This window comes from Mus pahari, chromosome 4, assembly GCF_900095145.1.
Source record: "Mus pahari chromosome 4, PAHARI_EIJ_v1.1, whole genome shotgun sequence".
NCBI classification, from domain to species: Eukaryota; Metazoa; Chordata; class Mammalia; order Rodentia; family Muridae; genus Mus; species Mus pahari.
In genome coordinates this window covers 120537110-120561933 of record NC_034593.1, presented here as the reverse complement: position 1 = coordinate 120561933, position 24824 = coordinate 120537110, and the positions used below count along the sequence as shown (strand labels likewise).

The following is a 24824-nucleotide window of genomic DNA, read 5'->3' as shown; positions in this document are numbered from 1 at the left end:
ATTAAAAAATGGGGTACAGCGCTAAACAAAGAATTCTCAACTGAGGACTACCGAAAATCAAAACAACAACAAAATGCTCTTAAAATCTGGTCTGAAACTCATTTAATGTAGTATTGAATATATTCTAAAGAGATGTGGTCATTAAGCACTCCTTATGAGTTATGAGAGATTTATCAATCAGTATGTTTTCTTTTTGTTCTGAATTTTCTCCTGATTGGTTGGCTTTTCATTTTTTGTCTTTTGTTTTGTTGTTGTTTTTGTTGCTCATTTGCTTGATTTTTGATTTGGGTTTTTTTGTTTGTTTGTTTGGTTGGTTTGGTTTGGTTTGCTTTTGCTTTTGCTTTTGTCAACTTGACACAGCTCCAGTTATCTGGAAAGAGGAACCTCAACTGAGAAAGTAACTCTAGCCTATTACCCAGAGGCAACTCGTAGGGCGTTTCCTTAATTAATGATTGATGGGGACATCTCCGGGCATTTGTATTAGTCAGGGTTCTCTAGAGGAACAGAACTGACAGAATTAATCTGTATATATTAAAAGGGGACTTAAGAGTGTATTACAGGCTGTGGTCTGGCTAGCCCTACAAGGAAGTCCCATGAATCTGAGACTTGTTCAGCTGGTCTTCAGTCTATGTTAGAATTATGAAGAGATAGATTCTATTATCAGCAGCAGGATAGATGAACTTGCCAGTGAGAGTGAGGGCAAGTCAGCCCCAAGAAGCAAAAGCTCCCTTCTCTTCATGACCTTTTAAGTGCTCTGCCCCCAGAAGGTATGGAGCATGTTTAGGGTGATCCAATCAAGAAATACCTCAAGCAATCCAGAGCAAGTGAGCAAGCAAGCTAGAGGCAGTTGGTCGGCTGAGCAGAGCAATGCCTAAATCAAAGGAATTTGTTTCTTCAAGCTCCTCAGACAGTGATTCAGAAAGCGAAGTTGAAAGAAAGTTAAAGAGGAAAAAACAAGTTGTGTCCAGAGAAACCTGTGAAGAAGCAAAAGCCTGTTGAGACTTCCAGAGCTCTGGCATCCATCCTCCAAGCAGAGCAGCAGCAGCAGAGATGACAACATGTTCCGGGTTGGAAAGATGAGATATGTCAGTGTTCGGGACTTTTTAAAGGAAAAATTCTAATTGATTTTAGAGGATATTAGATGGACTTAAAAAGTGAAATGAAACCAGGGAGAGAAGGATTTTCTTTAAACATGGAACAATGGAGCCAGCTGAATGATCAGATCTCTGACACAGATGATGCAGTGAGAAAGCTGTAAATCAGAGCCATATCAAACCTGTACTGTTGTAGTTGTCTTTTTACGCTGGCTTTTGTCTTCTAAATGTTGTTTTCCAAGCTGTTGTATATTTGGATTGCAGAATAGTTTGTAAGACAAATACTTTTTAAAATGTACATTATTAAAACGTTCTAAGTGAAGCTAGTTGTCAACTTTATTAGAGGATTGCTTTGTGCCCCCTACCTAGTGTAAAATAAAGTCAGATCATTATAATCTTTAAAAAAAAAGAAGAAGAAAGAAAGAAAGACCTCAAAGGTCTGTCCAGATATTTGGGGTTTCGTTAATTCAAGATGACAACTAAGACTAGTCATCATAGCAAGCATTCTGGGTTCTATAAAAAGCTAGCTGAAGGGGCCAGAAGAAGCAAGGCAGCGACTTCTCTCCATGGTTCTGCTGTTGGCTCCCGTCTTAAGTTCCTTGCCTCACCTTGCTCCCACCTCCTGTAATCTATAAGCCAAATAAACTCTCCCTCCTCCAAGTTGCTTTTGGTTGTTTGTCACAGTAATCAATAAGAAGCAAGCAATGGAAATTGATACCAGGATAATGGGATGTTACTGTGACAGCTGACCATGTTGTGGAAAGATGGTGAAGGATTTGGGGATTTGGGGCTGGCAAAACAGTTGAGTCCTCAGAGTTTAATGAGCTGTTGTGGGAGCTTGGAAGATTAAAAATGCCGAAAGCACTATAGAGGGTGGCCTGGCCTGTGAGGTTTCAAAAAGAGGTAAAGACTATCAACGTAATTCATGTACTGTTCCGTTTTACAAATCTCTGGCTCTGCTCAGCTGGAGTTGAAAGAATCAGCTGTGATTAACCAGAGACCAGAACTACTAACGTGAAACCTTTGCTTTACTGGGACAATCCGTGCTGGTCATCTAGAGCTAAAAAAGTGGTGCTTAGGAAGACATCAGCAGACTGCAGAAATGCCTCAGCGGTTCGGAGCGCCGACTGCTCTTCAAGAGGTCCTGAGTTCAATTCCCAGCAACCATATGATGGCTCATAACCATCTAGAATGGGATCTGATGCCATCTTCTGGTGTGTTGAAAGATAGCTGTAGAATACTCATGCATAAAATAAATAAGTCTTTAAAAAAGAGATCACAGAAGTGAAATGTTCTAGAAATATTTCCTTGAGGTCTGCACACAGTAGATGTAGTCCACAGGGGTTTATGGCTGCCAGCTGGTAGCTGGACTTGGTAAGGTGTAAGAGACACCCAGTTGGTACCGATGTTGAAGGCATGAGAGAATGACGAAGAAGAGCTGAGGCTTGGCACTGTGTTCCTTAACAAAACAGCCAAGGGAGGCCATTGGTGAAGGTTCAGCTTTGGCTGCAGTGGAGATTCCAGCATATTGGAAATGTTAGAACTGTTGAGACAGCTACAAAGAACAGCAGTTGTTAAGGAGTGGAGCCAACCAGAGCCTAATCCTAACCCCTGAGACGCACTGTGTGTGCTGCAGATGGAAGATCTGGAGAGGTGGAGCTGCCCAGGCCATTTGGAGCCCAGAGGATCATGAGTAGGTAGGAGATGTCAGGCATTGTACTTTTCACACTGTTGAATTTTGGGTTTTACTTTGATTTGATTGTTGTACCTGTGCTCTGGTTCTCCTCTCTTGGAGTACGAAAAGTATGTGCCTTAATTTTGATTTGACAGGAGCCCACAGTTGTGACTTTTAAAGATGTATTAGATATTTTATAGAGACTGAACTTACTGAACTGTTTGAATTCCTAAAACACTGGGAATTTTATCGTTATTTATGTATTATATTGTGATATTAATATTAATGTGGAATCTTGGGGATAAACAAGAAAGGAAGGATGTGGTTTGAATGAGAATGGTCTCCATAGGCTCATATATTTGAATGTTTGGTTCCTAGTTAGTGGAACTATTAGTTAGTGGGATGGATTAGGAGGTGTGGCCTTGTTAGAGGAGGTGTGTCACTAGGGGTGGGTTTTGAGGTTTCAAAAGCCTATGCCAGGCCAAGTGTCTCTTTCTCTACCTGCTGCCTGCAGACCAGTACCATGCATAACTCTCTGGAACTATAAACAAGTGCACAAGTAAATGTCTTTTTAAATAGTTTGTCTTGGTCATGGCATCTCTTCACAGCGACAGAACAGTAACTAAGACAGAAGTTGGTACCTGGAGTGGGGTTTTGTTATTACAGGCCTGAGCATATTGTTGTTTGAAGGAATATGGAAGACTTTTGGGACTTTGGAGTAGAAAAGTCATTGAAATATTTAAGTGGGACTTAATGGGCCAACCTATTAGAAGTGTGGAAGGCAGTACTGCTAATGGAGATTTGGAATATGTAGGCTCTGCTCAAGGATTTAGAGGAGAACAATATTACTATTAGCAGCTGGGCTTTAGACCATTCTTGTAATATTTGAACAAATAATCTAGCTGCATGTTGCCCCCTGTCTTAAATGCCTTTGTGGAGCTAAATTAAAGCAACTTTCACTAAGGTTATTGGTGGAGGAGATTTCCAGACAGTCTAGTATTGACTATCATATGGTTATTATATCTTAAATAGATCTACAGATGAGCAAGCAGGACAAATAGATATAGTAAGCATATAGTTTGAGGAGAAAACACCAGGAAATGTAATATTGGAACCAGGTCCTGTGCTCAGGGAAATAAAAGGTTTAAAGAAAGGCCTGGTTCAAAAAAAGGAATAAAAGCAGGAGTGCCCTTAGGGCAAGAGGCCACCCAGTTAAGCATCCAATTTCTGAAAAGGGAAACTTAAGTAGCAAAGGAAGCCATCAACAACAGAAAGTTTATGCAAATATGATTCAAGGAGTAGACCAGGTTCCAGCCCCAACGAGCAGAAGAAGTTGTCAGCTTTGGTTGGCTATGAAGTTCTGGCTATAGAGATAAGAACATACAAGAACTGGGTAATGGAATCTTCCTCTAAGATTACAGGAAGCTGCCGAGACCAGAAGTATGTGGCTGGGAAGTGGAGGCCAAGAGAGGCCATTGCATGAAGCTGTGGAGGTGAACTTGGGTTTACATTGGAGACACCAAGATGTTGGAGATCCCAGTACCTGCCAAGGAGAGCTGCTAATGGGGTGTGTTTCAATCAGCGAAGCAAAATTTGGAGTTTTCCCTGCTGGGTTACAGACTTGCTTTGGTATAGTAGTTCCTTATGGTGCTCCTTGTTCTCTGTTTTGGAATGGTAATGTGTATTCTGTGCCATTGTATATTGGCAATATATGATCTACTTTCCGCTTTTGCTTTTACATAGAGCTACAGTTAAGGTATTGCCTTGTCTCATAGGAGACTCTGGACGTTGAAACTGTCTTAAGACTGAAAGAGTCAGAGAACTTATGAAGTTGGAGGAATGCTTTTTGCATTTATCATATGGCTATAAACCTGTGGGGACCAGGGAGTGGAGTGTGGTGGCTTGAACAAAAATGACCACCTAGATACTCAGTGGAACTCTTTGGAAAGGGTTAGGAAGCATGGCCTTGTTGGAGGTTTCAAAAGTTGATGCTAGACCCAGTCTCTCCCTCCTTCCCTCACTCCCTCCATTCTTCTGTACCTGTAGATCAGAATATAAGGCCCCAGCACCATGCCTGTCTGTTTTCCACCATGATGATCATGGACTGACAATCTGAACTGTAGAAATTCTGTCCTTTATAAGTTGCCTTGGTCATTGTGTCTTTTGACAGCGATAGGACAGTATCTAAGACAAAGGGTTATAGTTTAATAATAATGTATTGGTGTGTTGAGTTGACAAATAGTCAATTACTCTCTTTGTTTTTATGTCAATTTATCACACATTACAGTTATCTAGGAAGAGGAATCTGGATTGAGAAAATATCTCTTATTGCCTGCACACAAATCTATTGGGCATTTCTCTAGTAATGACTGATGTGGGAAGTTCCAGCCATGCAGAGGAAGCCAGTAGGCATCATTCTTCACTGGCCTCTGCTCCAGTTCCAGCCTCTAGGTTCTTGTGGGTCTGTTCCCAAGAAAGTTAAACGATCTCTCCCCTAATATAACAATAGGGGAAAACATTATGTTTCCTCACCCCAATTTGGCCAAACTTAGCAATTTCTGTTTTCCTATTTCTTTTGGAATATGAGGAAAGCAAGGGAGTGGATTATGACCCTAAGTGGCTGGTAACAGTGTCACTGGGTTCAAGAGAGATAGATGGTTAAGATGGATAGATGACTTATAATAGGAACAACTCCTTTGGGGAACGCCCAATCACAGATGGAACCTAGTTGATAACCCTAAATGTTTTAACAGTGAAATGGAAAAAAAAAATCTCCATAGAGCTGCATGTTCAGGCACTAGCTCATTGGGACAGGATGGAACAGCATGCTCTCATCTGTTTGTTGTACTTTAGAGTTGTGGATTTTCTTCTGAATATGTCTTGGCAGTGATGACTTGTAGGAGTTAACTCCATAAGTATTTGGAACCCGGAACAATATAATAATTACTGATTTGAAAGCAAGCCATCTGGATATTTTTCAGAGTGTGAGTTAATTAGGGAGCTTGTATTTTTCACTCTAATGTATCCCTTGTTTGTATTTTGTTCTTTCATCCCTCGCTTCTACCCTACCCTCCTCCTGACAGGCTGTATTCCCAGTTCTCCAGATCTCATGTGAAGTGTTCTTTTTCGCCTTCATCATCATCATTTACTATCTGGTGAGCTATTGTCCTTAGCAACAAGAGCCAAACAACCCTGGGGCTCAGGAGTCGCAAGGAAAATGAATAATCCTTTTTGATGAGGGGTGACTCGTCTTCTTGCTCTCCCTTTCTCTACAGTGCCCACAAAATTATCCACATATCAGTTATTGTTTGCTCATCTGCTTGCTTTCCGGGCCTTTTTGGCAAGGCCACTCTGGACCGAGTGTTACATTTGTTTTTGTAAATTGCCTCATTAGAATATTATATATCTCCATAGAGAAATGCTTTTGATATATACATCCCCTTACAAGTTTAGCTCTAAGAGTACATATTTGGCTGACCCTGGTTCATTAAAACCCTCTCAGATTTTCACACCTGGGGGATTTGGAAAGAGCAAAGGGGAGCCATCCAAAGTCAACACCATGCCTGCATTCCTCTTTGAAAAGACCAATGGAAAAGACAAAATAAAAGCCGCTCTCAGTAAGTTAGCAAAAGAGTAATTGTGGTTGAAATAACTTCTTCCTACAGCCTTCATCCCTCATGTGAAAAGATAACATTGTATCTGTAAATAGCAGGTATATTAAAAACAGAGACATCCAAAGCCTGTGAAAGGAAGCTTATTCTTAAAACATTTGAACATAGCAATACTGTTATCATGGCCTGGCTGTAGCCTACTACCAGCTGTCTGTATCGAAACAAACCAGGCGGGAGAGAGCAATTGCGAGAGGAGATACTTTTGTTCCAGCCCTAATTTGAGAAAATGGAACAGAGACCATATGCCCATTTTTAACGGGGGAGGTGGTTCAAGGAATCTTTATGCTACAATGGGTGGAGCAATTCTTGCTTTAAGCTCTCTGCTCTCCATGGGGAGTTCCTTGAAGGGTAGGGATGGTCTGATTCTTCTCTGCAGTTTTCCAGGCCCTTGTACAGTCTGAATCCCTATTGATCTACTAAAGGCTGGAAGGCTGTCCCATCCACTGAGGGCACAAGTACAAAGGGTTAGTTTATAAGTGAGTAGTGGAGACGAGTGAGTCTTCTAGGGCTTTGCTTACTTCCTGGTTCTCTCGACTGAGGGAAATTATTTCTTCTTTATATGGGCCCTCCCTCCTTTATAAATTTATTTTCACCTTTTCTGTAACCTTTAGTCTGTTCTTTTACAGAAATGCTTGAAAAATCTTAGATTTTTTTCCTTTTCCCTGGAAAACACAATATGATGTATCTAAAAGCTGGTAGACTGGAAAAAGGAAGCAGTTCCTTAAGCTAGAAGGCAGAGTGTCCCTCACATGCCCTGGGCCTGGAGAGATGGCTCAATGGTTAAGAACATGAGCTGCTCTACCAGAGTTCCTGTGTTCAATAACCAGCACATACATGGCTGCTCACAAGTCTCTATAACTCCAGTCCCAGAGGACCCAACACACTCTTCTGCCCTCTGAGGGCACTGCATGGTTGTTGTAGGTCTTATCAGTGAAAAGTCCCTTGGTTGAATAAATAGTTGTAACTTGGTTATCAAGCAATAGTAGAAAACAGACAGGATTCCTGTTCTGAATATGAATTCCAGTAGAACTTCCAAACAGTTAAAGAGAAAAAAACACAAGATAAATAGCAACATTATCCAACTAGGAAAATTAGAAGAAATGGCAGAAAAGTGCAAGAAATAACAGGCACATAAAACAAACAAGCCCAAATGAGGAGAAGCACCCAGGTTCTTCAACAAAGGAGATAATTCAGTAGCAATATTGTTTGGCAGAAAACACATTTATACCCAAACTACAAAATAAACATTGGAAAGTGGTAGAAAAGCCAACCTGATAATATCAGGAAATCTAAAAAAAAACCAAAACTCTGGGTATCAAGGAAAATCATGGAGTTGGCGAGATCGCTGGTGCTTCTCATCCAGCTCAGTATATAACCATTGTAACTGGTGACATGCATTTTGTTCTCTATTAAAGCTGCTCTGTATCATACAAATATGAAATGTATACCTACCAGTTTAACTTTAATGCATACCTACACCTGTTCATCCTTTGTTGCTTCAGTTTTGCCTTGACCAGATTGAACCTAGGGCCTTGTGCAAGCTGGGTTACATCCTTAGCTTGTCTACAATATCTTTAAAAGTGACTAGAGAAGTACAAAATTTTCAACATTTAAAAATGATGGTTAATTTAAGAAGTCAAATGCTTATTATCCTGATTTGATCATTATGTATTATATAATAAGCAGTGAATCACCACAGTGCACTATAGAGATGTACAAATATTATGTATCAATTAAGCATCCATTATAATTAAGTCTGTCCAGTGTTGACAGCAATATAATAAAATAATGGGAGAGAATTAAGGCTGAGTCTTTGTCACTGTCCATCCGAAGCTGCTACCTAACAAACAGGAAGTTGATGACTACCAAATATTATCTGTGGTAGGGTTCAGATAGTAGTAGCATTTTGAGAACTGCTTTTGGAGGAAACACGTTAGTTATAATCCTATTTCCAATGGAAATTACTACAGGTTATCACAGTAAGAAAAATAAAGTCAAATAAACCATGAATTAACTTTATGAAAACAGTTTATGAATTAGCTGCTGTCTGTGAATATTCACATTTAATTACATGTGAAAGAGATGTGATTCTGCCTTCGTCTCTAGTGCTATCATGACTCTTGATAACTACAATTGCTTTCTTTTAATTATCACCGTTCCATTAAAACCACCCTGAAGAGCTCTCTCAAGTGGGCAAATCATTCTGGTACTTCTAGCAATGCAAACACACAAGAGTCACCACTTTGTAGTCCAGACTTCAGTTATAGCCTGCTCTGAAAGCCATTATAGGGGTTTGCTGAAGGATTTGCTCTGAGTTTTCGTTAATATTTATAAACCAAAATGGGGCTAGCGGGTAAGGCAGAAAAGAAAGCTAACATCGAGTCTCTGTCTCATGGCAATTCATTTAATCATTGCAGTAACTGTGGAGAACATATTTACATGCCTATTGTGTACACGGTGTACATGGCCTGGCTACACAATCTTTCTTTTCTTGCATTAAGTAATCAGTGACATAAATCTCTTAAAAAGGAATTAAGTTTATTCATTCACAATTATACTCACAGATACAGTTATGAGCTCATACATTACAGAAAATTTTGTTCCATTTCCACAGGGCACACATCCAGTAAAACCAGCTTCCAGATCAGGAACTAGCCTTACCAACATCTTTTGGCTACCCGACAGCATCCTTTTGCTTTGCTGATACCCAGCACTTCTTCATACCAGAGTACTTGGGTTGCATTAGCCTTTGACTGTTGCTGACCTTTCTACAAACTGAGTCATTGAGTATATTTTATGGCTGGCTTCTTTCTCTTGGTGATGTACTTAGATGGTTGATTACTGCTCTTACAGGTGATTGAGCTTGTTCATTCTCACACTGTGTATCTCAGTAGGTTAATATACCACAACTTGAATATTATTCGATTAATGAACATCTAGATAGTTTTCAGCCTTTGACGCTGATGAATGGTACCACCATGCGCATTCTTGTATATGCATATTTCTAAATACACAAATGAATACTTTTCTGTTGGATAAATATTTATGAGTATAATTCTGATATCATGAAAGCTTGTATCCTTGATATTCATTTTTATTTACATTTCTTTTCCAAAATGGCTCATTGGCCATACAGGGAATTCTCATGCCCTGTATTCACATGAAGAAAGGCAGGTTTTAAAATTGGATTTCTGACCCTGATTAATATCCAGAGCTCTCCTCTTCTCACTTAAATTTTATGTAAAACTAAGAACTTGAAAATGATTTTCTTTTATAAACTCCATAATTCTTTCTAAGATTTTAATTCTTTGTTCATTGCATGAGTTTCCTCTTCCGGACAGGAAGATACATCTGTGCTGAATGGAGTCGAGCAGGGTTAACAGTGTGTCAGAAGCCTCACGCAGATAGTCCTCTTCACTCAACCCTGCCTCTTCGAGTTCTTCCGCATGAGTAAAAAGAACAGCCGTGTAATTCTTCCAGGAATCTCCCAGAAGTTCCTGAAAGAGAGAAAAGTTAAATGACTATTTGCCTTGGACTCTATTCCTCAAAAAAAAAAAATGTGCAAAACCGTTACCAGAGTCCAGTGTTGTTAGCCAACAGATCCATGTGTCATGATATTTCTGAAAGCTGATATCTGAAATGGGAAGCGACTATGAGCTCAAGTGTTGTTAACACATTGAGGAAGATGGATGGGGTTTCTGAACAACAACAGCAAAAAGGTTTTGGTTCTCTGCTTTACTTTGCTGTTATAATTGATATGCAAAGGCTTAATGCTGCAGAGCATCTGGCTACCATGAATGTGGTATGGCTAGCACTCAGTGATCGCTTATACTTTCTCCACAACAAGAAACCCTGTTAGAACCACCCAATGCCTTTTATTGGTGGTACCTTGAGTAAGGCAGTTGCTACAGAATCTTCTTCTTCTTCTTTTTTTTTTTTTTTGGATGTTATATTATCACCACTAAAATATCTACTAAGGGAATAAAATGACATAATCTGGCTATGCTTTATTGATTAACCGGATGACAAGAAACGGAAAAGCTAAGATCAAAATCTATTTGGTGAGTTGGAACAGCTACACAAGATTACTGTAATCCTCATGTTCCTCTTGCCACATGCCAGGAGTCAGAGGCAATTTATCAAATAGCTTCTTCTAATGTGCTTGAAAAGCACTGAAGACGGTTGTCCCTTTGTTTAGTGATATGTGCAAGTTGGTTGTGCAATAAATTCTTGCTTGATGAGTGAAAATTAGCTGATAGAAAGCAGAAGCCACAGCATGTGGCACACTGCTCATGCAATGCAAAAGGCATCTAGGAGTAAGCATGTAACTCGTGGCTGTTTCCGAATTTACAGGCAATCCTAACCAAGTGACAGCTAAGTAGCATCCCCTTCCTTCTGTAGGCATCTGCGACCGGGATGTTTACAAAGGCGTTGCCTGTTCATAACACCGTTTCTAAAATACAAAATGTCTGTGAATGAATACAGCAAGAGTTAGCAAGGACTTCTCGTAGACAGAAGCATGCAAGCAAACAAGCAAAAATGAAGAACTGGTGTTAGATATTAAACTCTTATAAGTGGGCAATCCCTTCTCATCTCCTTTCTCCTCTCCCACTCCCTCATTTCAGTTTGATGTGTTTTGGTTTGAGTCCTTTGAGAAAGACTCTTACTATGTTCCCCTAGCTGATCTCAAACGTATCAACCCTGCTTTTGCCTCCCTAGTGCTGGGTTAGAGGCAGGCACCCGCCATGCTTGGCCATGCATAACTTTTTGATGCTCAACATGAATCTTTGCTATAATACTATTACTCTTCTCCTTGTGGCATTGAAAATTGACACATGAAGATATTGAACTATATTGTGGTCATATTTTTATTAAAATCGTCTGGAAAGCTATGTTTTGATATATATAACAAATATATGGTTGTTATTTATTGTGTAAGGAGAAGAAAAGAGTGGGAGGGAAGGAGTAAAGGAGGAAAAGAAAGAAAAGCATCGGGCTGGTGAGATGGCTCAACGGGTAAGAGCACTGACCGCTCTTCAGAAGGTCCTGAGTTCAAATCCCAGCAACCATATATATGGTGGCTGACAACCACCTGTAATGAGATCTGACGACACCCTCTTCTGGTGTGTCTGAAGACAGCAACAGTGTACTTATTTATAATAATAAATAAATCTTAAAAAAAAAAGAAAGAAAGAAAAACATCAGGACAAGTATGTCTAATATGGAAATACTCACAAGTCCGAGACAGCAATGGCCTGACTACCAATTACAGCCATGAGAACAGCTAGGCTCTCATCAGAGCCGTTTATTTAGGCAAATGTTACTGAAACTTAGCTGTGACTTCTTTGAAGGTACATTCTCTGTGTCTGCGTTATCATGAGGTTTCAAATGGACATTGGGAATTCTCAGTGATACTTGTTAAATATTTTGGAATTATGACCATCCCGATTGAATCCAATAGCAGGCCCAGTTAGCTTGGTTATGAGGGTTCAGTTCTGAATGTTATTCTCTGGACACAATCCTGTACTTCTGGGTTCAACCAGTTAGCTTGTTTACGAGGGTTCAGTTCCGAATGTTATTCTCTGGACACAATCCTGTACTTCTGGGTTCAACCAGTTAGCTTGTTTATGAGGGTTCAGTTCCGAATGTTATTCTCTGGACACAATCCTGTACTTCTGGGTTCAACCAGTTAGCTTGTTTATGAGGGTTCAGTTCTGAATGTTATTCTCTGGGACACAATCCTGTACTTCTGGGTTCAATAGCTCACTGTGATAGATTTCCCACAGACTGCGCTTTCCCTCTGCATTCGGAGCAAATCTCTGTAGGGCTGAGTCCACCTGTTTGCCCTTTCCTAATCAGAATCTGTCTACCTACACCACAGAATTACGAGTTCCCCTAAAATGTCCTGCTTCAAGAATACATGAACTGACTTTCCAAGATCAGTATATCAGAAAACATTATCTTAATGGTAAATACAGGAGTAAATTTATCAGGGAATTCACAAAATGATGCGTCATTTCTCACATTCTCATGTGCTTTTAAATCCAAGTCCATTAGAAAACTTGTATTTGCACAGCTATTAAACGTCATAACTATAAATCCAAGTATACTTATGATGCCAACAACCCACTGTAGATGATGGTGGCATGTCAAAATAAATGATATTTGTGGGGACTCTGTTGTGCTTGCAGTGTGTTGTACGTATCTCTAGTAGAGAGAAGGTATAGGCTGCAATGTGAATTATGAGATTATGATTGAACTGTGTCCTTCTCCTAATTCAAGTTCTAATCCTCCATTCCTTGGAATGTACCTTAATTGTAAAGAGTATCATAAAGATATGATTAGCTTAAAGTCATTAGGTTTACTCCTGATCTAAATGTATTAATGTCCATGTAAAACAAAAATTTGAACAGAGTCAAAAATATAAGGAGGAGATGGTGCGGGCCCTGAAAATAGTCTCGTGCAGCCAGGAGAAGCCTGAGACACAGTGTTTGCTCTCAGAAGAAACCAACTTTGCCAATTCTGTGATTCCAAACTTCTTACCTCAAGCGCCAAGAGATAATAAACAGCTATTACTGGCTACAAAGGAGTTAGCATGGCCCTGCAAGATGGCCTAGGGGATAAAAGTGCTTACAGTTCGAGCCTGTATGTCTGAGTAACAGAAAAGGCACATTAGGAGAAACTGTTCTCATCAAAAGAGCAAACTTTCTGGCCTGGGTAGAGACCTGATGTCCCAGCTCAGTCATTCCAAGGGACTACCTCTTGGAAGGTAGAGTCACCTAAGACATGAAAAAAAAAAAAAAGTGCAATCAATCATTTTCCCTTTACTGAGATACTGGGCCTTTCCTTCCCAGAATCCCCCAGCATCTTTCTCTCTCTGAAAAGTGTGCTTTCCCCAACACTTTGAGCTTCCCCAGTATTTGGGGCTCTCTTACTCTTCCTTTGAAGGATCCCTCCCTACCAAGTGTCTGCTTCCCCACCCTGTGTCTGACTTGCACACTTGTGGAACGAGCAAAGGGTGTGGCTTTTCCCTTCTCTCCTTCGTTGCTCTCCCCTAAGCAGCTGCTGAGATTTTCAACTTACTCGCTCTATTTTTTTTTAACTAATAAAATTGTCCTTGAGCTTTCATTTGAGTCCATCCTTAAGTTGTTTTTCTGAGACTACGAACCCCACGAAGGGAACTGGATTCCTCCTGTATCATCAGGCAACCGTGAAGGAGTCCCCTAAGTCCCAGTATCACGATGACCTAAATTAGGTCCTTAGAACCCACATGAAAGCCAACCTAGTCATTCCCTGACCTTCACACTTATGCTGTGGATACACACATGAGTGTGTGTGCACACACACACACATACACACATACATACACACACCACACACACACACACACACACACACACACACACACACGAACCTAGGCACGCCTGCACAATGATGATAGACCATATGATATTGGGGTTTTATTTCCATTCATATCCAGCTTCTGATATTTGATCGCATTCATTTCTGAGAGTTTCTCACCTTAGAGCCTCAGCCTACGGCGCCTGGGCCACACTACTTGTCATACTTAAATATTTATGTACAGGCTGGTAAAGAACTGGTGCTCTTAGCCCTTGAGCGCCACCAAACCAACCATTCTGATGGCTCTTGTTAGATCAAACTTGCCATTAAATATTTCTGAGTCATCATCAAAATAAAGGTCCATGTTAAAATACTGTTTTGTACAATATTGCTTAGCAGAATGCTTTTGTTACTAAACTAAGACTTTAAAAAGTTAGTGTTGTGACTCTCTCAGTTCCTGGCTTTCTGTGACAACATGCTTCCTGCTGTCTTTTCCCTCTTCAGGTGGTTCTTATGCTCCAAGTTATCTCATTCCAGGTAAATGAGTGGAATCACTAAGTGCCCTGCACTCACAGGCCCAGGCGTTCAGCCACTGGGAAGCTTTTACAGACTGATAACTTTACGAAAGGATACCTACCTCTTAAACTGTGAGAGAAACTGCACTTTTGAATTACTGCCCAAACCAGAGAAGAATGGCTGATTTACTTTATAATCTTTAGATTGGTCTTTGGCCAGGAGAGAGTTGAATGTTTGAACACAGTGTCACTTGGTGATGGTCACCATGTCAGAGGCCAAACATGTTCTCTGTGGACCCAGAGACTGAACAATCACAGTGGATCAACATGCCGAAAGAAGTTAAAATAAAAGAGCAAAATAAGTAAAAGTAATTTATCCGGTGATAATTTAAATACGGTACTAAGCCGGCTGGAAATGCTCCAGCCACAGACTGTCTGGTGTCACGGTGCTAGGGGGTAGGAGGCCATCCTTTTGGGACAGGGAATTAGGATATAAACTTTGTTTTCCAGGAATTGTTCATTTTCTCAGGACCTCACCAGCCCTGCCCCATTTGTTTGTGGTTGATGAAATCATAGCATCTGGACCTTTTAGGGGGGAAACTTTAGAAAAAAAGCCAACAATTACATCAGCTGAGAAAAAAGTTATCAAGGAACATGAGAATAATAAGGATCATACGTGTGTGTGTGTGTGTGTGTGTGTGTGTGTGTGTGTGTGTGTGTGGTATTCCCTTACTCTCATTCCACTTAAAATGCCAGTTTTTCTCTCCAGAGAATCAAAATTTAGAGGTAACATCTCAAGTCAAATTCAGGGAACAGCCAATGTTATAAAGCATCTATCTAAATGGTCTCATTTTAAAGATGAGAATATTAAGGCTTTGAGACTTAATTAAATGGCCCAATTGGAAGTTACATGGCTGATTACCAGCAGGCCTGGGCCTTTAAGAAAGGTTCACTGACTGCCAGAGCCTTGGCTAGTAGTAATATAAAATGATAATCCCCATAGCCAAACACTTATGTTGTACTTATGGTGTGCCAGTGTCTCAAAGGATTTACTACTGCCAGGCTCATGCCAAAATCCGAAAAGAAATTTGAGTTAAGGAGATACCTTCAACGCCTACTGCTTTCTAATGAGGTTCAGAGAAGTTCCACGCCAAAGGCTACGGTGCAAACAAGTAGGTAAGAAGGAGTCTGAACACGGGTGTGTATAGCAGAGACCATGTTCTTCATCTCTGTAAGAAGCCTGACTTGTGTGGTTCCCATGGAACAGTGAGCATCACAGTGCAGAAGAGTAGAGTTAGAACAGGGCCACTTTCCCATTTTCAGTGGATCTTCTATAAGGTGATGTCCTGGCTGGTTTTGTGTGCCAATTTGACACAGGCTGGAGTTATCACAGAGAAAGGAGCTTCAGTTAGGGAAATGCCTCCATGAGATCCAGCTGTAAGACATATCTCAATTAGTGATCAAGGGGGGAGGGCCCCTTGTGGGTGGTACCATCCCTGGGCTGGTAGTCTTCGGTTCTATAAGAGAGCAGGCTGAGCAAGCCAGGAGAAGCAAGCCAGTCAGTAACATCCCTCCATGGCCTCTGCATCAGCTCCTGATTCCTGACCTGCTTGAGTTCCAGTCTTGACTTCCTTTGGTGATGAACAGCAATGTAACAGGAAGTGTAACAGGAAGTGCAAGCTGAATAAACCCCTTCCTCCCCATCTTGCTTCTTGGTCATGATGTTTGTGCAGGAATAGAAACCCTGATTAAGACAGGTGAACTCAGTGCTAAACATGTCAGATTTACTACCACTAGTGTGTAGAAGTCTTTAATATCAATAAAATCAGCATTCTTTGTGACTGTGAATTGAAAACCAAGAAAGGCTAGTAACATTAGGCTTGCCTTTGAGTAAGTTCCAACTGCTAAATAGGCCCACAAGGTTTGTCTAGTACATGCAGGCCAATCACTGGCCTGTGTGAGCCTACTGTATTATGAGCACCCACCTAAAATATCAACAGCTGAGTTGTTGGTTCTAAGCCAAAAATTATTTCTTAATTTCTTAAGCCTGCTCGTTCACAGTAATTATACTGTCTATGATTGACTGTACAAAAGAATATCAATTCTACTCAGTTCCGTTCTTAGAGCTACCTTGTCTCCCTCACGCTGGCATTTTATTGGAGGAGGAGTCTGTATTATGCCTTCTCTGATATATTTATGGATTTTCTTTTTAAAATTCAAATAATATTCCCACCAACACTCACGTGAAACAATTCTTTCCTTTTCCATTTTGGAGGGTTCAACTTACATCTCTAAATTATTATGGACCTAATATAAATAAAGAAGAATATCATTTGAAGAAATACTTCAGTTGTCATAGCTGGCAGCCTATGACTCCTCTGCAGAGTATAAACCAGGAGACAATAGAGAAGCACAGGAAAGATGAGGCCAATCATTTCCTGCTATGATTCCTCCCTTACCCAGAAAGGAAAGGACAGTTACTCCATTCCCCTTGTTTATCAGCCAAGAAGGAAGAGAAATCCAGGATAAACCTAGAACCCATGAACCTTAGCCCCTTAGACATCTGCTCTTGGTCCTGTCAAATATGAAGACATCTGGCAGCTGCTCCTGACCTGGGAGCATACACCTGGCTGCCATGAGTGACGGAGGCACCTTCAGGAAGAAAGCCATAAGCATCATGCCTGTGCCTCAAAGTCCATCATTGGAAGACAAGAGGCGCTCCAAACAGGTCTGCGATCACTCCTGGCACTCACAGGGCTGTTCAGAGGAGTGACAAGCTTTGTCTGCTGATATTCAGAAATAAAAGAGAAATTATTTGTTCTATTAAAAAAAAAAAAAAAAACGGATCTGAACTTTGTTTCCACCCGTCTCATGTTGGTCTTCAATCCCTGAGTCATAGACAACGACTTAGGGAAGTCAGCTGCTGGAGAAAACTATGCAGAGGCCATCTCGAAAGGCAAGAAACAAGTACGAATCAAATTGCACTGTCGGAATACAGTGGATTATAAGGTTTTGTGTGCTGACACTAGAAGAGTCTATTTTCAAAACGTACAGTATTGAAATCCTGTTGGGCTTGGCATGGTGCACTACAGGGAATCATAATGATGGCTATGGAGAGAGTCTAGATGGCTTCTGAGAAGCAGTTGTTTGTGAATTTATTAAATGTATGTGCAAAGCGGCCTTAGAGAACATTAAATCTGTTCTTAAAATTATCCTGATATTTGGGTACAGGTTTCCTGACAATTTCTAACAGAAATGCTTGAAAATACAAGTTTTATAGTGCGGGGAACTGCATGGTGGCCTTAGATTTCACATTGTATCTTAATTGCAACCATCTTGTTTACTGTTGACAACATGACTTGACTCTTTTAGGAGTTTCATGATGAAGTTTTTGCTCTTGTCGCCCTAACTTTTCCACTGTTTTCTTGTAATCGCACACATGGTTTTCCCCTAAACTTTTAAAAACATGCATAAGCCTTGAGAAATGAACCTTGCGTCTGCCATTTGGGCCAATCTTTTGTCTTCACTAGTGACAGGGGGACATTCATCATCTGAACTTAGTGACTTCTACTCGTGAGGCCCAGCAGTTAAACTTGGGTGACCCCTGTCTAGAGAATCAAGAGCTTGGCCAGAATGTAGCAGATCAATGAATGATGTCCAGGAATTGAATGTGATAGTCTACATGGGTCCCGTTACTACACTATTTCTGGCAGTATAAATACATCCACTCTACTCCTCCTAGCTGTGGACATGCCAAGACTACCTTCCCTTCCCTAGACCCTTTGCTGGACTGTCTAATGAGTGAAACCCCCAACCTTGCGACTGAAGGTGAACAAATAAACTGGTATAAGCAAATACAACGTATGCCATCTGGGTTCTGCCTACATGCTGTGGCAGGGAAACATGGGAAATTGCAGGTTTCTTTCCCATGAATCATGCACAGCTTTCCCGTGCTAAGTCTTATATTGCTCCTCTTACATGTTATACTGCTTGGGCAGTTGACACGTTGTCCTTTCTGACATTTATTGGCCTCTTGCGCATTATGAACTTTTAGCAGTTAGGCTTCCTGTGTCTGAAAGCGCTCAGCGCTACATGGGAGAATCATCCATGGACAGATACGCATTTGCTGATAAATAATAACAAGCTGTCCTCTTGATGTTTCATGGTGTGTGGGTATTTAAGCTGGTGGTTTTGAACCTCATCTTGCTTTCATAAACCTATATAAAAACATGGAAATGCAGATGCACGGGGCTCCCTCTTGAGATGCTATGACAATAGTCATGGATGAGTCTGCATTTTCAACAAGTTGTCCAACTGATTCTGGTGTGGATAGTCCAGGGGTTACACTGTACAAACTTTCTCAAGTTCAAGGTTCTTAAGGATTTAAGGCTTCTCCTGCAAGTTAGTGTCTAAAAATTTCTATGTAGATTGTAGACTGCGGAATAACGGACTGAGTGCCTCTAAAATAGTGGTTCTTGAGTAGTGAGTTGCAACTCCTCAGGATCACATATCAGATATTTTGCATATCAGACTTACATTAAAATTCATATCAGTAACAAAATTACAGTTATGAAGTAGGGATGGAAGAATTTTATGTTTATGGGGTCACCACAGCATAAGGAACTTATTATAAGAGAACAGCATTAGGAAGGTAGAGAACCACTGGTCTAAAAGTAATTACAAAATAGAACTCCTGGCAGAAAAATCCCTTTTACTAACTACTACTATATGGCTAACACCTTACAGTTCAAGTATCTTTTGAACCAGTTTCTTCCAAAGCCCCCAGGTGGGATGGTTCCAGCACAACTGCATCTTTGTGTTACCTGCATCCATTGAATTGAATTAGATGCTTCCTGTCCAAAGAAAGGCACATCAGCTCTCTGGACCAGCAGAGCAAGATGGAGACCCTCTTGTCCAAAGTGATTCACCAAGGCCTTCTTTACTTCCTGTTTTACACATCTTGTGCTCAGCTTGCTGTGTGGATACCCCGGAGTGTCCAATACCTGTATCTGCAGGCTAATCTCTTGTCCCCCTCGGCGCATGAAGCCATGGAGGTGACAGCTGCGGCCCAGGCTGCAATCTTTGGTTACAGAGCCTGGGGCAAAGTTGCTGTAGAAGTCAGTACTTCCCAAAAGAATGTTCCCAGCAGAACTTTTCCCACTCTGAGTCCTGCCAAAGACAGCCAAGTTGATGGTCATCTTATTGGTGTCTGCCATAGCTGTGGGGAAACAGAGGCACCACAAAGAGAGTTAGGTATCTGTACTTACCCAATGTAAAGCCTCTGTCCTGGCCTGGGATATTTTGTGTACATTTGTCCCTCAGTATCTATGGGGGATGACTTACTGCTCCAGAATTTACCAAAACCTGTTCATAATCAACCTACTTACATAAAATGGTGTAGTATTTATATAACTTATACACATCACCCTTTATAATACTCTAAACCAGTGGGTCTCAGCCTTCCTAATGCTGTCACCCATTATGGTGACTCTCAACCATAAAATTATTTTGTTGCTACTTCATAACTATCATTTTGCTGCTGTTATAAAATATAATGGAAACAACTGATATACAGGATATCTGATATGTGACCCCTTGTGAAAGGGTCTTACAACCCCAGAGGGGTCAAGACTTACAGGATGAGAACCACTGCTCTAAATGCTATCTAGATTATATTTAGTATAATTCTAACAGTAAGATGTAAGTGCCATCATATTTTATTGTTGGAGGAATGATGATAAAGACAAAGGAAGTCTGTATATGACCAATATAGACATAATTTTCTCTGAATATTTTCAGCCCGTGATTGGGTAAATCTACTGATGAAGCATCCATGGATGAAGAGAGCTTCCTGTGCTGCCTGCAGTGGGCTTCCTCCTCCTTCAAAGTAACTGAAGCAGGGCCACGTGATAACTACTGATGCGTCAGGACAGAGTGGAGATTGGGACAGTAGTAACTGATAGTGGGGATGTAAAGGGAAACCAAATAGAAGCGAGGAAGGTCTGAGGAAGGACTTGTTGCAGGAAAAGGAGTGAAGGGCCAAATCCCACGAAGACAAGCTCGCTTCGTGGGAACATCTTGTTTCCCTGGTATGGGGGAGGAGAGAATTCAGGACTAAGATTCAGGAATCTGTGGAGAGGATTTAACATCTGCTCACTGTTGAAGATGTAGAAACAGAACAGGAGAAGAAACAGCCAGCTCAGCTCTCTTCCTTTTCTCTTTTCTTGAATTTTCAACTTATCTATTTTTATATCTACGAGTATTTTGCCTGCATGAATATATATGTACCACATGCATGCCTGGTGCCTATAGAGGCCAGAAGATGGGTGGTTGGAGCCTTTGGAACTAGAATTAAGGATGGTGGTGAGCTACCAAGTATGAATTCCAGGAATCCTATGCTGGCCCTCTGGAAGAACAGCCAGTTCTCTTAGCCACTGCGTTATCTCTCCGGCATCCCCTGATCTTTTGAAACAAGAGTCTCACTCTTGCTCAGGCTGTCCTTGAACTCACCATGTGGCTTGGACTGACTTCAAGCGAATCATCTGTACCCACCTGTCTCAAACGCAGAGATTGCAGATACGAAGCCTCATGGCCAGCCCATTCAGCTTTGCTTAATTTAATTTAATTTTAAATACTCGATTTAGAATTAAAAGAGATTTTAACATAGTTAAAGTTGTCACTTGTGTTTTTAATCTTAGCCATTCTGACAGGTGTAAGATGGATTCTCAAAGTCATTTTGATTTTCAGTTCCCTGATTGCTAAGGATGCTGAACATTTAAGTGTTTCTCAGTCATTTGAGATTCCTCTGTTGAGAATTCTCTGTTTAGATCTGTACCTCATTTTAGAATTGTTTGTTGAGATTTAGTTACTTGAGGTGTAGAGTTAGTTGGTAAAGAGTGTTCCCCAATCTGTGGGCTGCTGTTTGTCCTATTGACAGTGTCTTTTGCTTTACAGAAACCTTTTAGTTTCATGAGGTGGCATGTGTTAATTGTGTGCCTGCACTATTGATGTTCTGTTCAGGATGTTGTCTCCTGTGCCAATGGGTTCAAGAGTATCCCCCACTTTCTCTTCAGTGTATCTGGTGTTATGTTGCTATCTTTTCTCTACTTGAGCTTGAATTTTGTGCAGGGTGACAGATATGAATCTAGTCACACGCTTCTATATAACAGCACCCAGTTAGCCTAACGCCTTTGGCTGAAGATGTCCCCCCCCCCAATTGTATAGTTCTGGTTTCTTTGTCAAAAATTAGGTGGCCCTAGGTGTTTAGATTTACATCTAGGTCTTCAATTTGATTCCTTGAATCAATGTGTCTGTTTTTATGCCAATATCATGTGGTTCATATTACTTTAGCTATGAAGTACAACTTAAGGTCAGGGGCGGTGATACCTCCATATGATCTTTTTTGAATAGGATTGTTTTAGCTGTCTTGGGATTTTTTTCCATATGAAGTTGAGTATTGGTCTTTCAAGGTCTGTAAAGAATTCTGTTAGAATTTTGGAGGGGAGTGTGTTGAATTTATAGATTGTTTTTAGTGGGATAGCCATTTTTACTATGTGAATCCAACTGATTCATGAGCACTGACCCAACATTCTGGTATAGCTATTCTAATATCTAAAAATAGATGTTCAAATCCAAATTAATCAAAAGTGATAGAGAAAGATACTTCATATACATAAAAGGGAAAATCCACCAAGGTGATATTTCAATTTTTAACATTTATACCCCAAAGGCAAGGGAATTCATATTTGTAAACATCACTAAAGCTTAAATCACACACTGAATTTCACACATTAATAGTGACAGACTTTTATACTCCACTCTCACCAATGGACAGGTCATCCAGATAAAAACTGAACAAATAATTAATGAAATTAATAGATGTTATGAATCAAACTGAACTAACAGATATCTACAGAACATTTCAACTCCAAAACAAAAGAATATACCACCTTCTCAGCATCTCATACAACCTTCTCAAAAGACCACATACCCAGTCACAAAGCAAGTCTCAACAGAGACAAGAAAAGCGAAATAACCTCCTGTACCCTATCAGACTACCACGAATTAAAGCTGAATATTAACAAGAACAGAAACAACAGAGAACCTGTAGATTCATATAAACTGAACAACTTACTACTGAATGACTATGGGATCCAGAAAGAAACAAAGAAAGACATTAATGGCATTGTAGAACTCAGTGAAAATGAATGCATATCATAGCCAAACTTAGCAGACACAATGATAGTGTCCATAGGGGAACATTCAAAGAACTATGTGCATTCCTAAAGAAATTGTAGAGATCTCATGTTAGCACCTTAACAGCACAGCTGAAAGCTCTAGAACAGAAAGAAGCAAACATGCCCAATAGCAATGGATGACAGGAAATAATCAAACTGAGGGCTGACATCAAAAAAAAAAAATAGAAACAAAGAAAACAATACAAAGAATCAATGAAACAGAGTTGGTTCTTCTTGAGCATTAAAAAAGATAGACAAACATTTATCCAAACTTACTAAAAGACACAGAGAGAATATCCAAATTAACAAAATCAGAAATGAAATGGGGGACATAACAATAGAAACCAAGGCAATTCAAAGAATCTTTAGATCATACTTCCAAAACCTGTATTCCATGAAGTTGGAAAAAATCTAAAGAAAATAGGGCAATTGTCTCAATTAATATCACAAAGCAGTCATTAAAAGTCTCTTGGCTAATGAAAACCTAGGGCCAGATGGGTTTAAGTCCAGAATTTTACTAGACTTTCAAAGAAGAGCTTATACCAATACTCCTTAAACAGTTCAACAAAATAGAACAGGAGCATAACCAAGCCAAACTCACTCTGTGAGGCCACAGTCATCCTGATACCTAACCCTCACAAAGATTCAACAAAGAAAACTTCAGACCGATTCCCCCACGAACACTGATACAAAAATACTCTGTAAAATACTTGCAAACCAAATCCAAGAACTCATCAAAAAGCCATCCACCATGATCAAGTAGGCTTCATGCCAGAAATGCTGGAATGGTTTAACATATAAAGATACGTCAGTGTAATCCACCATATAAACAAACTGAAAGAGAAAAGTGACATGATCATCTCATTAGATCCTGAAAAAGCCTTTGACAAAATCCAATGCCCCATCAAGTTAAAGGTATTAGAGAAACCAGGGATCCAGGACACGTACCTAAACATAATCAAACAAATATAGCAAGCCAATAGCCAATATCAAACTAAATGGAGAGAAACTTAAAACAATTCCATTAAAATCAGGGACAAGACAAGGCTGCCCACTCCTTCCTATCTATTGCATATAGTACTTGAAGTTTCAGTTAGAGCAATAAGACAACAAACGGAGATCAAGGAGATACAAATTGGAAAGGAAGAAGTCAAAGTATCACTATTTGTAGATGATCGACACTATACATAAGCAACCCCAAAAATTCTACCAGGGAAGTCCTACAGTCGATAAACACCTTCAGGGAAGTGGCTGGACAAAAGATTAACTAAAAAAAAAACAATTAATAGCCTTCCTGTATACAAATGACAAACAGGCTGAGGAAGAAATTAGAGAAACAGCACACTTCACAATATCCACAAAAAGAATAAACTATATTGGCGTAACTAGACAAGCAAGAGAAAGACGTGCATGATAAAAATGTAAAGACTTTGAAGAAGGAGATTGAAGAAAATATCAGAAGACGGAAAGCTTTCCCGTGCTCACTCGACATTTTCATTGATTTGTAAGCAAAGCTACTGGCAAACTGTCACGTGACCTCAGTAACACTTTAATTGGTACTACCTGTTATTTTGCTTGTGATTTATAATTCTGTTACATGGTGTTAAGTAACCCAGGTTTCTCTTGTTCTCTAAGGTTTTTCACTCCAGGATTTCCAGGTCTTATCGCAAACACCTTCCAGAAACCACACAGTTGAACAATATGTAGGTAGCCGCTCATGCAGCTCATTCGATTGCGCCATAGCATCAAGTGGCTGTTCATGTCTATTTAGTTCCGATCACATATACAACACGTTTTAAATCCACTTACCCCTTTTGATCCTAGAAATGTATTCTTTACAGACTTCCTTGGAACCAGTAGAGTTTATTCTTTGAAATGAACTTTGGTCTCCTGACTGTGTGGTACTAGCCGGGGACTGATACTGCATTGTTTTGTTTAGTTAATCTGTCACCAGACGTCCTCTTTGTAAGTGATTAGCTGTCTTCTAATCAGAGCCTACGCATGTTATCTGACAGGACTATCCTTTCAATCAATACTTCCTGAAACCTATATTTCCAGGATTAAATTCTGAGTGTGTTTCTATTAAGTAACAAGGTACCCAAGCCAAAATATGAAACATTCTTAGTGACAGTTAAGACTTTTCCATTTTAATGGATAAACCCTACATCACTTCATGAAAATGACAGTGAATATATGCGTGTGTATAATAATTTACAGACTATGTAACAGTAATAAATTCACAAATTCAAATTGTTATAGGAAAATTCTCTAGGTTATTTATTTGCATGTAT

General features: G+C 40.1%; 1 protein-coding gene and 1 pseudogene across 1 annotated transcript; one reads left to right on the top strand and one right to left on the bottom strand.

Annotated features, from left to right (window-relative positions):
* Positions 1–867: 867 nt before the first annotated feature.
* Positions 868–1258, top strand: LOC110321093 (annotated as a pseudogene).
* An 8418-nt stretch (positions 1259–9676) lies between these two features.
* Gimd1 (GIMAP family P-loop NTPase domain containing 1) lies at positions 9677–24397 on the bottom strand. Its single transcript, XM_021195264.2, has 3 exons — positions 24343–24397; positions 19120–19514; positions 9677–9937 (listed from the first exon to the last, which is right to left on the bottom strand). Exons 2-3 carry the CDS (start codon positions 19510–19512, stop codon positions 9677–9679), a joined length of 654 nt encoding a protein of 217 aa, XP_021050923.1. The 5' UTR covers positions 19513–19514; positions 24343–24397.
* Between the last annotated feature and the right edge of the window lie 427 nt (positions 24398–24824).

Coding starts and splice junctions, on each gene's coding strand:
- Gimd1 (XM_021195264.2), bottom strand. CDS start 19,512: ATGGCAGACACCAATAAGATGACCATCAACTTGGCTGTCTTTGGCAGG. Junction 9,938..19,119: donor ATTCAATTCAATGGATGCAG/GTAACACAAAGA, acceptor TCTCTCTTTCAG/GAACTTCTGGGAGATTCCTG.